This window comes from Chelonia mydas, chromosome 1, assembly GCF_015237465.2.
Source record: "Chelonia mydas isolate rCheMyd1 chromosome 1, rCheMyd1.pri.v2, whole genome shotgun sequence".
NCBI lineage: Eukaryota > Metazoa > Chordata > Testudines > Cheloniidae > Chelonia > Chelonia mydas.
The window spans coordinates 164,036,348-164,053,805 of record NC_057849.1 but is presented as its reverse complement, the minus strand read 5'-3'; the positions used below and the strand labels follow the sequence as shown (position 1 = coordinate 164,053,805).

Sequence of the window (17,458 nt, the reverse complement as noted above, 5' to 3'; positions counted from 1 at the left end):
CCAAGGCAGTGGCTGGCCCTGGATTATACAAGTGCAGACTCTCCACTAAGTGAGGTAAGGCAACAGGTGTGAAAACTGAACTAAACTGATAGAGCTGTAACACACTTAATCTGAGTTCTGCTACAGATTTTTGTAAAGAAACAACAGCCTGTTCCATAGACAGTCCTCATGAATATGGAACTGTTTTCTGGGATCCTTTTAAACACCTCATTATACTCAAAGTTGCCCACTCCCATATCCTTCTGTCTACAGAATGATCATCCTTTTTTTTTGTGTGAGGAAAATAAGTGGGAAGTTTGTACGCAGTTGATCTGTTTCATTTCCCTCAGCCGAGGGGACGTGCATCATCCTATTTACACACAGAGAACTGAAATGAGGGTTTCCCTGCCTTCTTGTTTTCTTTATTTTCTTTTTGATGATGGAGACCATTGAGGAGTCTGCTGAAAATCTGGTGAAGAAATAATGTTTAATTCATAAAACGAGATAACTGGCTCGTGTACAGTGTGTATATAGATAGGATTTTCTTTTCGTAAATTAAAACAAAATGAAAAAGTCTCTTGTGTAATATTAAAAACATTAGTTATTGAAGGGAGTATTTATTTTTGCCCTCAGATTGGTGGCTAAATACTGGTAATTTGTAAACATTGTAGACCACACAGTGTGTGAATGGGGCAAGACCACTGATTTACTTCAGACAATGCTCAGTTATGGTAAGCTTAAGGATTTCAACAAAAGACATCCTATCATATTTGTTGTTAAAATGGTATTAACTTCCATGAATATTTTTTCTCATTTCTTAGTCTGTGATATTAAACATGAAGCATCTTATTGTGTAGAAAACCTGTCTGATGATGGTTAACAGATGTGGTGCATGTGTGATACAATGTGTAACTATGAACAGTCTTGTTTTCAAAGCTGTGCGAATTTGTCTCTCTCTTTTGTTCTAGGTTTGTTTGAGAGTCGTGGGGGGGGGTATGTTATGATAAATAATTTTGGTTTTGCAATTGTTCTTTTTAAAAAAAACAAAAACAACAACAAAAAACCATGCAAGGTCTCAAATACTTTTCACAAAGAGACCATGGAAGAGGGCAGTCATTACTCTAGAAAAAGTTACTACATAAACAGACCCCCCAAAAGGCATTTTGTCTGTTTAAATGACTTTTGTGGTCTCTCTTCCAATTGATGCTGGTTGGGTGTGTGCGTGTTCTTTTGATTAGTAATAATAGGGGAAGATGTGGTTATTCATGAGAATCCTCCAAATATTAATATGAAAAGAGGCTGCCAGCTCCAAAATAAGGATTTTAAAATAATTGTTCTTTTTTTAAAAGAAAATCTAAGCACTGTAAAACATCCACTATTTGATCAGAGTTCACGTCAATGGATTATTGTGTAACATTGCCACAGAGTAACAGTATCCCTCTGCCGGCTAAATGCTCAGACAGACAAAACAAATAAAAAATAAATGTTGAAGTCAGTGGGCCAAACTTATGCTTGGTGCTACTCTACTGCCTGCAAAGGATTGATGCTAGGGATGAATTTGACTCATTTTGTGCATCATCAAGCAAGACCTTTATCTTGTAATGATGTTCTCTTGTATTGATTTTATGTGATGCGCTAATAATTAAACATAACATCAAATGGGGTAATGCAATTTTAGTGCAGAAAAACGAACATTGCTTTCTCAAGTGTAACGGAAAAGCTGCACTGTGATCGGCTAAGAGAACTGTTGTTTCCCTTTCCATCAGTTAAATACCACATTGTCTACAGTAGTATAGCACAGCTTTTAGCAATTTTGCTATACTTTACTGAATAATTTGATTTCCAATTTTCTGTGCATGTTTTACACTTGTGTTTATTTTTTTAAATGTTATTCTTGTAGTAATCCACCAAGGTTATATAGGTGCAATGCACTGCTGGGTAATGTTTGAAGTTTGCTTAGTTCTCTTACCCCCCCATGCTACAATGATTTCTGCCTGGGCAGATCTTTCACCATGTAAGATCCATTAACTTCATTTAGGCTCCATACAAAGACTTGGCTCATTGCAGGATTGGGGTCTCAGTGTATACTGTTTGTGAATATAATTACAGCAGCTTTATATGATATATAGGAGTTTAAGCTGGACTTCAAATATTTAATAGACTCTGGGAAAAAAACTTTTATTGGAAAGTCTAAATATACATAATGTAACTATAAGTGTCATAAGCTTAGACGTGCTTTAAGCTTATCCTGTCTAAGTTGATAGCAACTGAAGACCTTAATATTTGATGGCTATTTGGTGTTCTATGTGAAATGAATTGGGAGTTTCGGGCTGTTTCATAGTGAAGAGGGAGGGATCCACCTCATTAAAACCGCCATTTGGAGTTTGCAGACTCAGAAGAAAGGCCACAGGCTGAATTAGGCCCTGATCCTGCAACTGACTTCCTCTAGGCAGACCCTTAACATCTGCAAGGAATCCCACTGAAGGGTCAGTACCAAGCTTTGGAGAATTAACAATCTTCTGACTCTTAAATGTGTGACTGTCCAGGTCAAGGCTGAAATATGCTGACAGGACAATATGGGGAAATTTGCTTTGTCCTTGCCTTTACATGGACTGTGGATAAATCAAGGAATTTAGTCTCTATCACTGAATTTCACTTTAAAAAATTTGTAAAAGAAAAATCAAATGTAGCCCTGTGCATGTCACCTTAAATTTGCTTTATTAGAGTAAAAAATGCAAAAAATGCAAAAAGTGCAGCTATAAATGTGTGCAAATCACTAAGTGAGGATATAATGGCTTCATATGATCTGTAATGTATGCAATATTTATGTAATTGCAGCTGGAACACGCAGATAAACGCGTAGGCTCAAGTGCCCACATGATCACCACAGCAAGAGTACCTGCTGATAAGCCAGTCCGAATTGCCTTCAGTCTAAATGACTCCCCAGGTACAGTTCAATTTTATGGAATAAATCAAAATGAAACATTTCTAGATTTTTTATGTTCTTGATAGTATTTATATTACCAAATGAAGTCCAGTGTCGTGGATGGACTTTTTCCACATATGTGAATGATTAGTTTTCCTGTCTGATAACTACAATATTGTTAGTGGAAACTAACAGTAGATTAAAATCTCTTGTCCAACAGCCTAGATACTGTAAAACTAAGATTTATTTCAAGATAATGTGGAATAAACACAAAACTGTGACTGAATTACCAATATATTTGCATATAAACTGAAAAAGTGTGCTAAAACTCCTAGGCAACATTTTTAAAATTTTGTTATTTTATTTTGATGGGTGGGGGGGCAAAGCTGGCATCTAAGCAAAGGACAGAACAAAAAGACACTTTCCCATAGGCAGAAAGGTTGAAAAATACCAACAGAGTGCCCAGCTTGAGGAAAGGATTCAGGAAACAGGCACTCAGTTCCCCAATAAAGTAGTACAAATTCCATTACCGTTTGTCCTGTAAGCTAATGTTGACTGAGCGTTAACTTCCCCAACGTAACCTGTGCATATGTGAACCCTTGGATTAGGTTCACATTATTGACTGTACCTTAATTTTTGAAAATGCCCAGAGAGCTATTGATAGTCACTTTCTGAAAGTCAGAATGAAATAAAGTAAACCAGCAACAGTGAAGCAAATGGCAGCATCACAAAGAAGGAAGCTAGCTCTGCTGCCAGTACTAGGGGAGAGCCTGGAGGCAAGGCAGAGGTGTATACAGAGCCTGAAACGCACAGGGTTTCAGTTATCATTACTTGTGAACCCACTTCCCATGCATGTTTGTAGACTACCTATGCTACAGTACTATCTGTCTCCCTTTCACAATATGGATGGTGTATCTCAGCTTCTGCTCTCAGAAGTCACAGATCTTTTCAGGTAAGTTATTCTATTCTGTGCATTCTTACACAAGAGAGTAACATATATATATTCACACAGTATTCAGGAAACGGAGCATTAGTATTCCTACAACAGCCTTAACTCTGCTCAGCGATTTTGTTTTTCATTCTTTGTATTCTTATTTTCTCTGTACACTCTTTAGTGTCAAACGGCTTTTGTGTATGCTTTTACACACAGGACCACATTCAGACCTGGTATAAGTAGATATAAGTCTACAGACTTAAGTGGAATGGCATCCACTTATGCCGCATTTGAATTGTATCACGGAGCAGAGTATAGGCTGTTATAGGAATAATAATGCTCTGTTTCCTGAATGCTGTGTGAATACAATCTCAACTTCAATGTTACAGTCATAAAATTTTTGTCATCTTTCTTTTTTCTTTTATAATATTTTAAAAAATATTTTAAAATAATCTTCCTGTATTTATTACTACTTAATATTACAGTAGCCCACAAAGCCCAATCCACATCACAGCCCTGAAGGGACGTATAATTATGAATGGTAACATAGTTCATATACTAAAGACTTTATGAAGAGAAGTGACATATAAAAATTGGGAGAAGAAGAATACAATTGGGGGGGGGCGGTACATGCTTATATATGCCTTATTTTGTGAATTATAATTACCGGTATATTATAATATATAAAGAAAGTACCAACTATCCCCATCTGCCCATTAAGCTATCCTTAACAATCTGATTTCTTGTAAGCATCACTGCAAAGGTAGGTCCTGAAGAGAGAGATTTTAAGGAGGGGAGGGGAGTGTACTTATGAATCATGGAAGAATCAGCTGCTTGTATGAGGAGCTGAAAGTTAGGCAAAGGAGGCTTGCACAATGGGCAGAGCAGAGGAGATAGAAGGGCAATGTGATAAGGGATAAGAGAAGACAGTAGCGAGGGACAAGGTTGTGAAGGGCATGGAAGGTCAAAATTCAGTAATGTCGCAAGCTGTTCCTTCTCTCACCCTGTCTCCTCTGGCCTGCCAATAATTCCAGACTTTCTATTAAAATTTGTAGGAAGGTTCAGAACTATGGAAAGGTGATCATTCTCTATTAAATTCTATAGGACTTCCTCATTGCCCACATTATCTGGCTCTCAGCATACATATGTTATTGCAGCAAGTGATCCAGACCGTCTGTGAAGATAGGAGAGAGTAAATAGAAACCAGTAGATTAAGGACAATATTTCACACTGAATTGCAACCCCCCGGGCTACTCAGAGGTATAAATCGGCATCGTATTTGACCACATCAGGAGAATTCAGCACCTGATGTTAATGGAAAGCCTTAATGGAGATATCAATGTCAAATGTATTCAAACAAGGCAAAGGAAAAATCACTCCAAGTCTCAGGTTTTATAGAAAGCCACATTGAAATGATCCTAGTTCAATCAAGCAACTGAAATGTCTTTTTTTAAAGAGACACTGCAAAAAAACACCCAAATCTGCTGATACAATGTGTCTCTATCACCTTTATCCATTTTAAATTCAGAATCTTTTTTCTTCTTTTCACCTTTTTATATTCCTCTTATCCTTTTTTCGTTTGAGGAGAGTTGCTTTTCTCAATTCAGGAAGGAGTTCTGTGTTTCAGCTCTGACAGCATCTTGAGAGATTTAGTATTGTGATGGTATGTAAAACCTCACCCAGAGCGAGATGGTGAGGGAATTAAACTCATTTAATTTTTTTTCTTAGTTGTTGTCTTATTTGCCAATCATGGTGGCAGGTGTGATACCCCGTAAGGCTGAATTATCCTACCACAATAGTGCAGGGAGGAATTTACAACATAACCAGATATAAAAGGGGAAAAGGAGTGTTTTTCTCCTGGATGATGATTATCTCACTGGTTAAAACTGCAACAAAGTCCTGGGTCTGAAAACAAAGACTGTTAACAACTCAAGAAAAGGAAGTTATTTAGTGTTATTGATCTACAAGAAGGGATATGGCTTATGTTATCCATACCAAAAATTGTTTTACTATGTTCAAAAGTTGGCTCTTTTAGTGTCTGACAATGACCACAAAAACAATTAAAACCGGGCTAGTCTTGTGCTGTATTTTTATTGTGATTGTGGGGTGACCAGGTCCTTAAAAGTCTTGAGGGCAGTCTGACCAACTGCTAACAGTGATGCTATATAAAAAATACAATTTTATTGTATATCGCTTAATCCTGTATATATAGGTATCTATATTTGACACTTTTACTCAAGTTCATTAAGCTGGCACTAGACATAAATTTTCTCAGGGCTTGTCAGAGTTGTAGCAGTTTAGCTTAAGGTGTGATTTAAAACATTGAATTAAATCAGCACAGAAGGCTGAGTGGACAAGCTTATTTCAATTTTGCTTAAATTGATGACGGAATAGATTTAAATTAAACCAAATAAACTGCCCTTAAGCCAAAATAAGGGCACATCAACATTTAAAACAATACAGCGGCACAGCTGCACTGATGCAACTACGCAACTATAGCGCTTTAATGAAGACACTCTATGCTGATGGGAGAGAGCTATCCCATCAATTTAGTTAATCCACCTCCCTGAGAGGCGGTAGCTATATTGGCAGGAGCTCTCCTGATGACATAGCACTATCTAAAAGGGGGGGATGTTAGGTCGGCATAACTATGTTGCTCAGGGGTGTGGATTTTTCATGTTAGACCGATATAGGTCTGTAGTGTAGACCAGTCCCAAGAGTGTCTACACAGGGCTTTGCACCAGTTTAACTAAACCAATTTAATTAAACTAACTAAAGTTTGTGTATAGACAAGGCCTCAATCAAAACCAGAATCAGAGACCAAGGTTAATCTTGTTTTTTATAGGTGTTAGGGCTAAGTGGTTAGAAGTAGGGACTTTATTCTAATAGGACATGATGGGCATGCCTGTCGTTTGTAGATGTACCTTATCTCGTTTTGTAGGTAAAATACACAGCTTCACATGCCTAAGGAGAGTTTGAATCCAGCTATAAAATACTGGCAGTGGAATTGGGTGTTACCTAATTGTTGAATACATGCATTTTTTTCTAATTGTCAGTCATTTATTTCACTTGAAGTCAGTCTGCTGCTAATAACCACTTCCCCTGAAAATTTACTGGTAAAAATGTATGTGCTTTCTTTTAATGGCATTGATGGGGGAGGGGAATAATACAATATTTGGATGTACATGAAATTACTTCTTTTGACAACTTTCTTTACATCCCCAACCATTTTAATCCAGTCCTCCTAATGTGGTCATGGGGATCCCTTGCTTTTTGTTGTATGTGGCCACATAAACCAATAACTGTGTTTTACAGTAGATGCTTCCTCAGCAGCTCCTTCAAATCCCTCCTCCAGTCTCACTTTTATCATAATGCCTGCAGCTGAAAATGGATGGGTAAAGGACCAGTGGGGATTGCTAATATATAAAATATATGCCCCAAGTTTATAAAAAAGGGTACCTAAAAGTTAGGCTCGAAAACCACATTTAGGGTTATCTACACTTAAAACTCTCTAGCCCCACAACTGTGCTGTTGCAGCTGTGCCGCTGTAGAGCTTCAGTGTGGACACCCAAGAGGTGGTAGCTAGGTCAATGGAAGAATTCTTCTGTTGAACTAGTGCTGTCTACATGGGGAATTAGATCAACTTAACTATGCTGCTCAGGGGTATGCATTTTTCACAGCGCTGACCAACAAAGGTAAACCAACCTAATTTTCTAGTGTAGATCACGCCCTAGGCTCAACGGAAGTGGCCTGATTTTTCAGAGATAATGAGCATCTTCAGCACCCAATTAGTTCAGTGACAACTGTGGTGCTCTATCCCTCTGAAAATAAGGACTCCCTTATCTTGGGGCCTAGGTACGGATCTATGAGCCTAATCGTGGGCTCTCATACTTAAAAATGTTGACCTGTACCTTAAAATAATTTGGAACCATCAAGTTGTGCAATCAGCTAGTTTAACTATGTAAAATCATAGTAAATGGCTCCTGCACTGTGCTTTTCATCCCTTGGTTTTAAAGTGCATTGTAATCTTATTTTCACAGTGTTATTATTATTATTTATTTGTATTGTGGTAGCACCTAGGAGCCATAGTCATTGACAGGACCCCTTTGTGGTAGGCGCTGTACAAACACAGAACAAAAAGACAGTCCCTGCCCTAAAGAGCTTATAACTGAAGAATGAGACAACAGACTACGTGTGGATACAGCAAATAGGAGGGAATAAGGAAACAATAACACAATACTGATTATTATTTGTACCCTCACCTCTGTCCTTCGTAGTGTTTACCATGCTCACTTGTTGAGTTTTGTCTTAAGTTAGAATATGTCTACACAGCAACTAGACTCCGCATATACGATTACAGCATCCCTGCCCCAAGGAGCTAACAATCTAAAGCAGAAGAGGGCAAACTACTGCCCGCGGGCCACATCCAGCCCGCGGGACTGTCCTGCCTGGCCTCTGAGCTCCTGGTCCGGGAAGCTAGCCCCCGGCCCCTTCCCCCGCTTTCCCCCCCCCCGCAGCTATGCCGCCGCACGGGCAGTGCTCTAGGCGGCGGGGCTGCCTGCTCATATAGGACAGCGCGGCAGTGTGTCTGGCTCCAGCTGGGCGGCGTGGCAGCCAGATATGCTGCTCTGAGCGGCATGGTATGGGGGCCGGGGCCTGGGAGTTGGATAAGGGGCAGGGGTCCCGGGGGGCAGTCAGGGGGCAGGGGGCGGTTGGATGGGGTGGAGGTTGGGGGGTGCAGTCAGGGGACAGGGAGCAGGGGGGTTAGATAAGGAGTGGGGTCCCGAGAGGGGGCGGTCAGGAGACAAGAAGCAGGAGGGGTTGGATAGGGGATGGGGTTCCGGGGGGGCGGTTACGGGAGGGGGCGGTCAGGGGACAAGGAGCAGGGAGGGTTGGATGGGTCAGGGGCTTTGAGGGGGGCAGTCAGGGGGTGGAAAGTGGGAGGGGGCAGATGGGGGGGGGCAGGCTGTTTGGGGAAGCACAGTCTCCCCTACCTGGCCCTCCATACAGTTTCGCACCCCGATGTGGCCCTCGGGCCAAAAAGTTTGCCCACCCCAAACTAAAGATATATCTACACAGCAAAGAAAAACCCACGGCTGGCCCATGCCAACCAACTCGGACTTGAGGGGATCAAGCTGCAGTGGTGTTACATTATTGTGTAGGCCTCTGGGCTCAGGCTGGCGCCTGGGCTTTAGGACCCTATGAGGTGGGAGGGTCCTAGAGCTCCAGTGCCAGCCCGAGCCTGGAAGTCTACACAGCAGTGAAACAGCCCTGAAGCCTGAGCCCCATGAGCCTGAGTCAGCTGGCACAGGCCAGCTGTGGATTTTTCTTTGCTGTGTAGACATATCCTTAGGCTGTTAGCTCCTTGGAGCAGGGATGCTGTAATCCTGTATGTTTGTACAGTGCCTACCAGAATGGGTCCCTGATCCTAATTGGGAACTTTGGAAACTACTGTAGTACAAATAATAAATTCATGATTTTAACATGTGTGGGTTTCAAAGTGCATACATTTTCTATTTAGAGGCTCATATAAAAATAATAATAATAATAATAATAATATCCCTGATTAATCCTTAAAACCATGTTCTGTTTTTGGTAGACAGTAATGTCATTTTTCTGAGGATTTCACAGGAATTTATGAGAAAGGCCCTTAAGGGGCATGAGACTGAGAGTCCCCCACGGAACATCCTTTAGCTTAGGAGAAAGTATGCTGAGCAGGAAGCTCATGGGTGCTGTTAATATTTTTGTGAAGTCCATAACACTTATTCTTAAACAAGCCCCTCATATTCCTATCCTAAGGGCAGGCAATCATTTTCCCCCTATCCTTTTACAAGTAAGGTAACTGAGAGGCTGCACAAGGTCATTTCAGGCATAACTGGGAATAGAACCCACGGCTCTCATATGATAGAGCCAAGACTCATTCATTTAGCCACAATGCCTTTTAGCAAGCAGTGTCTGTACTTGTCTGCCTGTAAACACTGCTCTGGCCTCTAGAGACTGCCCTCTCAGAGCCAGGATTAGAAACCAGGAATCCTGAGACATAACATTCCACTGCTGTCTTACAAATAGTTGTGTAGCGCACTGGCAAAGTGTGTGTTGTATCCTTCTTTAAGGGCTGATCCACATACAGGAAAGATGTCTGCTTATGTCACCTATATGTGGATCAGCCCTTAAAGAAGGATACAACACACACTTTGCCAGTGTGCTACGTAACTATTTGTAAGACAGCAGTGGAATGTTGTGTATTCTACTCCCAGACAATGGTAAAAAGACTGCCATCAACTTTAGTGGGAGTTGGACTGGGAACTTAAACTGCGATTTTCAAAGGAATCTAATGGAGTTAGGCTTCAATTGAAATTCACAAGGAGTTGGGTGCCTAGCTCCCTTTACGCTCCTTTGAAAATCCCAGTCTTATACTGGGTCGGTGGCTAGGGGGTGGCGCTGGTGTTTTTTTTACCTTGCTTTAGTCTATAAGTATGTGTATGAATTTCTGAATTCAAGAAAATTCCTGCCACTTAATTTCTTAGTTTATCTAGTGTATAACAGCACAAAGAAGTTGATTTAAAGATGTTTTAAACTAGTGTGACTAAAAAAAAACCCTTGCAGCTGTTGAGTAGATGCTAAGGCAGGCCCATTATAAAATGTACTATGGTATGCTATAATGGTTAAGATACCAATAAGGTCTATTTTTAGTACCATTGACTCAGTCACTTTGTGTTCAGAAAATAAGCAGTGAACATCTGCTTATTGAAAGGATTTCCTCTGAAATTATTTCTTTTTAAAGTTCATCCTTTTAAAATTTATTTAGGGAATTTGTTTTATTTTTTTATTTGCTGCTTCTATTAACTACACTGCAGTTCGTAGTGTAACATTTCTAATAATTTGAAACAGTCAAAAATTCAAAAAGAAGATATATTTAAAATCTTGTGCACGTGAAAAATAACAGCAATTCCTGCTTTACATGTTCTTGATTTCTTTTGAAAATTAAAATCATGTGGGGTGTTTCTTACTGCTACTGGTACAGTATGTTGTACTGCTGGAATTGTCAAATGTCAGTTTAACTGCTCTCCACAACTCTGATCCAATATTGCTGTCAAAATATTTTACAACTACTAGTCCAAATGTTGTAGGGCAGTTGTACTACTGGTCTGACTGAGTCATATTCCTTCTTTCAATTTGGCTATGCAGCATGATTTGTCTTTCTTCTTTTAGAATATTCGTCTATTTTTAAAATTTGCACAAGAAGGCAACAGCGACTTAAACGTGAACACTGGCACGTTGATGTGAAGTAACTTTATGCAATTAAAAAATTTAAATGTCTAGCAGGAGAAACCTTGTGGGTAGGTGGTGGGAAGATGTTTTTAATAATACTGCAAACTGAGCCTCAGAATATTAATACTAGATTTTGGTATCTATGGACTCTCTATTTGTTTTACTTGTGTTGTTGCCCTCTTCTCCACTTCATTTTTCTTTGGTATAGCCCTCACTTTTGTTTGTTTGTTTGTTTGCACCATGTCCAGTGTGCAATACAGTATGATTCATGGTAAGGCCAGCTCATTGCCCTGGACACCAACTCTATATTAGTTAAAGCAAGGCTTTGACTGTATACTAGCCAATATATATTCTGTATACTTGGCCTGGAACAAGGTTGTTTATTTTCCCTATTCCCCGCCACAATCACTGCACTCCATGACCACTGATAGTAGGATACAGAGGTGCAGAATATCTGGCAAGATACTCTGCGTGAGCAGACCTCTGCATCCCCACAAAGCCCTATTGATTCAGTGAGGCTCTGTGGGCACACAGAGGTCTGATGGCAAAAGGCAGCTTACAAGATCCTGCCTCAGCAGTTTTCTACTGTTTAAACAACCCGTGGTTTAATTGCGACATTGCATACAACAGACTCTGAAAGCTAGCTAATAATAAAGATCTGTAACCTGCAGCAAGATACAGAAACAACAGTGAAATCCAATGCAAAACTGTTCGTGTGACAGTGACTATGAGTAATTAATATTGCCACAGGAGTATGATTCACATTTCTATTCTCAGTCCAGTTCCTAGTGAGCACCACAAAATGGGCATGACTGGCACTCAGTCACACCTGGTTGGCAGCCTATGTTAAAGAGCCCTTGATTTGATTGAGCATAATGAATGAATTAACTTCATCCCGGCAGGTGGGTCCTTCCAGCTCAGAGTAAAGACACATAAGTAATGTGATATGGAGAAGCTTGCACTGCTGCTGTCTGTGCTGTATCATTCCTCTCTAGCTACACAAAGAATCTGTGGTGTGTTCCATGGGCATTACAGTTACTACAGGGGGAAAACTGTTTCTCATATTGTTATTTTAGCCCTAGTAAACCACAGCAGAAAAGTCATTTTCAAGACTGTTTAGAAGTCATGCTTACAATTGGGCCCAACCCTGCAACGTTCTGAGTACCCCTAGCAGGTGATGAACTCTCTTTAGGATATGTCTAAACTGGCAGAATTACATCACCGGCCGTTACATCACCGCTCAGAGAGCGCTGAAGGGAAACCGCTGTTGTGTGTTCACACTATCAGCTGCCTGCGCAATAGCTTGTTCACACTTGTGGCACTTTCAGCGGTATTTGGAGCGATGCATTCTGGGCAGCTATCCCACACAGCATCTTTTCCTTTTCTGCCGCTAAGAGCTGTGAGAAGGCGAAGGGGGTCGCAGAGCATCCTGGGTCCTGTCCCAATGCCACGTGATGCATTCTTCGCATCCCAGCAATCCCTGTGCTTCCGTCCTCATTTGATGCCATGTTTTAATGGTTTGTATACTGCACGCTCTGCCTCTTTGGTCTGCAGGAATGGATCCCGCACTGTTGACCAATATGCTGCTCGCTCTCACTAACATGTCACGAGTGGCAGTGGAGTTATTCTTTAAACTACAAAGGCAAGAGGCGTTTGAGATTGATCTCGCCACATGTAGTAGCTATGACACGAGATTTCTTGTGGCATTCACGGAGGTGCTGACCACAGTGGAACGCCGCTTTTGGGCTCAGGAAACAAGTATTGAGTTGTGGGATCATATCATCATCTACGTCTGGGATGACGAGCAGTGGCTGCAGTAATTTCACATGAGGAAAGCCACATTTATGGGACTGTGTGATGAGCTTGCCCCAGCTCTGCGGCGCAAGGACGTGAGAATGAGAGCTGCCCTGTCAGTGGAGAAGCACGTGGCAATTGCACTGTGGAAGCTGGCTACTCCAGACTGCCACCGATCGGTCGCTAACCAGTTCGGAGTCGGAAAGTCAACTGTTGGACTCGTGTTGACGGAAGTGTGCAGAGCCATTAATCGCATCCTGCTCTGAAAGACTGCGACTCTGAGCAATGTGCATGATATTGTAGATGACTTTGCACAAAAGGGCTTCCCTAACTGCAGAGGGGCGATAGATGGCATGCATATTCCAATTCTGGCACCAGACCACCTAGCCACTGAGTACATTAATTGGAAGGGGTATTTCTCTATAGTTCTCCAGGCGTTTGTGGCTCACCGTGGGCGTTTCACAGACATTAACACAGGCTGGTCTGGAAAGGTGCATGACACACACATCTTTTGGAACACTGGCCTGTTCAGGAAGCTGCAAGTAGGGACTTTCTTCCCGGACCAGAAGATCACCTTAGAGGAAGTTGAAATGTCCATTGTGATCCTGGGAGAACCTCCCTACCCTTAATGCCGTGGCTTATGAAGCCATACATGGGGAACCTTTACAGCAGCAAGGAGCAGCTCAACAGCAGGCTGAGCAAGTGCAGAATGACTGTTGAGCGTGCTTTTGGCCATTTAAAGGCCCGCTAGCTCTGCCTATACGGGAGGCTGGACCTGGCTGATGACACTATTCCTATGCTTATAGCTGCATGCTGTACGCTCCATAATATTTGTGAAGGGAAAGGTGAAAGCTTCACTCAGGGCTGGACCGCTGAGGTTCAGCGCCTGGAGGCTGAATTTGAACAACCAGGGACCAGGGCTATTAGAGAGGCGCAGCGCGGGGCCATAAGGATCAGGGATGCCTTGAGGCAGCAATTTGAAGCTGAAAGCCACTAATATTTGTTGCTGTGCTCAGGAGTGCAGTGCTTGTAATGCTAGGAGGTGATTGTGATTGGTGCAGACGATGCACTACGAAGGTTGAAGAAAATTGCCTGTTGCTTTGCAGGCTCTCTTTGCTTTCAATGAATGGAATAAAGATTTCTTTCAAACCAGCACAATTCTTTTATTAAAAAACAACAACCGGAGGAGAGAGACAAACAAAAAAACACATCAGCCCTGTGGGAAGGAAGGGTCCCCTGGGGAGGTGGGGTCCCAGGGACGGTTAAAGATTTGTGTATGTCCAGGTATCATATGCAGCCTTGTCCTTTGGAGTACAGTGCAGCGGGTACTGTAGTTCAGGAGGGCTAAACTGCAGAGGGATGGGTGTTGAGTGCAGTGGGTACTGGGAGTCCGCCATGCTGGACTGTGACAGGGGGAGGAGTGGAATGCAGCGGGTACAGACTGGAGCCAGGAGGTTGATAAGAGTGTGTTGGTGGTGTCTGGGGGGTGCATGGGAAAAAGTTTTGTGACAGCAGCTGCAGGGGAGGGTGGGCACGGAGCTGCTTGGTTTGCAGAGCTAGTAGCGCCTGGAGCGTGTCCGCTTGGCGCTCCATAACGTTTAAGAGCCACTCCGTGGCTCCATTCTGGCACGCTGCGTGCTCCTTTCGGTCCCTCTTCTTGCTGTCCTGCCGCTCCTTCAATTACTGTTTTTCGGCCGCGGAGTGCATCATGACATCACGCAGAAAGTCCTCTTTAGTTCTTCGTGGCCACTTTCTAATTCTGCGCAGCAGTTCAGCCAGCGATAACGAAGAGGGAGGCTGGGCTCCCAAGGTCATATCTGTGAAGCCAAAATGCAACATTTTGCGGAAGCAGTATTGTTTGCAACACACAGACCACTGATTTAAAACCACTATTCACATACCTGTCATTAACTGGCTGACCCCAGGCAAGCACACATGAGCCACAAGACCCCCAAAATGGTGAGTAACCGCAGGGGCAGTGGAAATTAGTGTTCCAGGACCATACTTTACACTGGGCATGTGGCTCTTGGGGAGAGCCAGCACTGTAGGGGGGGCCCCATAATCATTACTGTCCCCACATTTTCCACAGGCTGTGTTCATTATGGAAGATAACTCGCTGTAGAGGGTGAGCAGGGAATCAAGGGAGGGTCTTCTCCAAGACTGTGGCTTCTGCCCTGGCCCTTCTGTGTCTCACCTGTTTGCAGCAATGGTTCCTGGCCCCACAGTGATGGCAGAGTGGCATGGGAAAGTTACTCTTAATGGGGCAAGAAACAAAGCAGCTCTGCCAAAGAACCTGTGGCAGCAGATTTCCCAGTGTCTCCATGAGAGTTTCCTGGAGATCTCTGAGGCAGATTCCTATGAAGTGAGGGAGTCAATCAACACCCTGTTCTGCTGTTCAGTCTAGGCGAGTGGTGGTATGCGCATCATGCAGACCCAAGACTGCTTTCTGCAACCCTCCTGCCCCCAACAACTTGCTTCAGTGATTCCCAAAATCAAAGCCACTTACCAGGGGGCTCCTCTCCTGTTTGTGCTTTGCCAAACTCCAACAGCTGTGACTGGCTAGCCTCCTCCAGGGTAAAGAAGAGCTCCTGACTGCATGCCCTTCTGACCTCTGAGTCGTCCTCTGCCTCTGGGTCCCCCTCCACATCCTCGTCCAAGATTTCCTCCTCCTGGCTCCGTCCACTCTCGACTAGCCCGTGAGCAACCGAAGTATACACAGGGGCCTTCGCAGTGGAGGTGGCATCACCACCAATTATCACATCCAGCTCTTTGTAGAACCGGCAGCTTGTGGGCGCAGCACCGGAGTGGCGGTTTGCCTCCTGTGCCTTGTGGTAGGCATTCCGCAGCTCCTTCACTTTGACCCTGCACTGCAGTGTGTCCCGATCATGGCCCCTTTCTGTCATGCATCGTGAACTGTCTGTAGGTATCATAATTCCTACTGCTGGAGTGCAGCTAGGACTGGACAGCCTCCCCTCCCCAAATGTTGATGAGGTCCAGCAGTTCGGCATTGCTCCAAGTGGGGGATCGCCTAGCGCGTGGAGCAGGCATGGCCACCTGGAAAGATGTGCTGAGACCACTTCACATGTCACCGATCAAACAGGAAGGGGACTTTCATAATTTCCAAGAAATTTAAGGGGCGGGACTCACGGTTGGTCACCTGAGGGCAGGGCAGTAGAGTTGAAACCCATGACCAGAGAGGCGAGAACAGGCATTGTGGGACACCTCCCGGAGGCCAATTGCAGTGCTGTAAGCAACGAGGGTGTCTACACCGGCACCGTGGCGCTGTAGCCCCAGCACAGAAAGCTCTGCGCCTCTCATCAGGGTGGTTTTTTTTAAGTGCTGCAACTGTGCAGTTTCTGCGTGCTAAGTGGCTTGGCAGTGTCTACACTTTGGGAGTTATACCGGAGAAAGCTGCTTTACTGCGCAGAAACTTGCCAGTGTAGACAAGGCCTCACTCTTTACTGAAGTCACGAGCTCATTGAAGGCATGGGTGTGTATGGCAGACACCTGAATTATTTGTTCTGTAATTGGGAAGCAGGGGATAGAAATTGTCTTGATGTTTTGATTGATTGATTGATTAATTTACTGTGCTATAATACATTCTATAAGTGTGACTCTGTTTCAGGATTATTGTAACACAAAGTAAGGCTCCAGTTCTGCAAAGACTTAACTTTACACCCATGAGTAGTTCTACTGAGTTCAGTAGGACTACGCACTTGTATCAAGTTAAGTATGTGTGTAAGTCTTTGCAGGATCAGGACAGAAGGGACAACATACATGCCATACTATGTCAACTGAGCATGTGAAATGCCTTTATAGTAAGCGTTATCTTTCAAAATGTCTGTTTACATTTTAGATGATACTCCTCCTGAAAACACCTTTCCTTTGGCTTTCCCAGAACTAGAACAGCAACTTCAGGTAAACTTTGATTTTTATTTTTAACTGATTCTATACCATGTAGATTAGATTTTTAAAAAAACCCAACCGTGAAACAATATATTTGTGGTGCCATTGTTACCCGGGGTTCTTTCAACCCAAAGCTCTTGGTAACTTTTACTCTGTGCAAAGTGGTGTCAGGAAATAAATCAGGGGAGACACGGCCGTCCGACCGATAGATGGCTGGCACAAACAGGACTACACAAGAGTGCTTTCACTTAAAGCTAAACTTTACTTCATCTCAAGCACTTGTACACATGTCTGCAACAGGTTAGTAAAACACCCCCAACCCTTGAGAATTACCAAAGCTGAGTGTAGCTCTCTAGTGGCACAGCGGCAGCCCGTCTGCTGGTGGGGAACACAAGATGCATCCAGTGGGAGAGTCCAGTCCTGAAGAGTCCCCCTACCTCAAACTTTTCCCCTTTATTTATACATTAGTAATAGAATGACATGTCCCTTAAAGCAAACTCGTTAAGTAAGCAGTTTCAATGGTCAAGTGAGAGGGTCCTTCTGATTATCGATTAACCAGGTGTGGGTTTTTCCAAGGTTTGCAGCCTTGAGGCCCCAAGAGATATTCCTGGGGCACATCCTGCTCTTCTAAGATGCATGTATCAGCA

At 43.0% G+C, this 17,458-nt stretch overlaps 1 protein-coding gene across 7 annotated transcripts in view; it reads left to right on the top strand.

Moving 5' to 3' along the window:
• Positions 1 to 17,458, top strand: part of MAP3K7CL (MAP3K7 C-terminal like) — a 115,769-nt gene that overhangs the window by 29,490 nt on the left and 68,821 nt on the right. For 5 of the 7 annotated variants that reach the window (XM_043538310.1, XM_027832866.3, XM_027832865.3 and 2 more), the window contains 2 exons: positions 2,818 to 2,926; positions 16,762 to 16,823. In XM_043538310.1, coding sequence (XP_043394245.1) covers positions 2,818 to 2,926; positions 16,762 to 16,823 — 171 coding nt within the window. The remainder of the gene's footprint in view (positions 1 to 2,817; positions 2,927 to 16,761; positions 16,824 to 17,458) is intronic. The other 2 variants (XM_043538312.1, XM_043538311.1) reach the window with 1 other exon arrangement.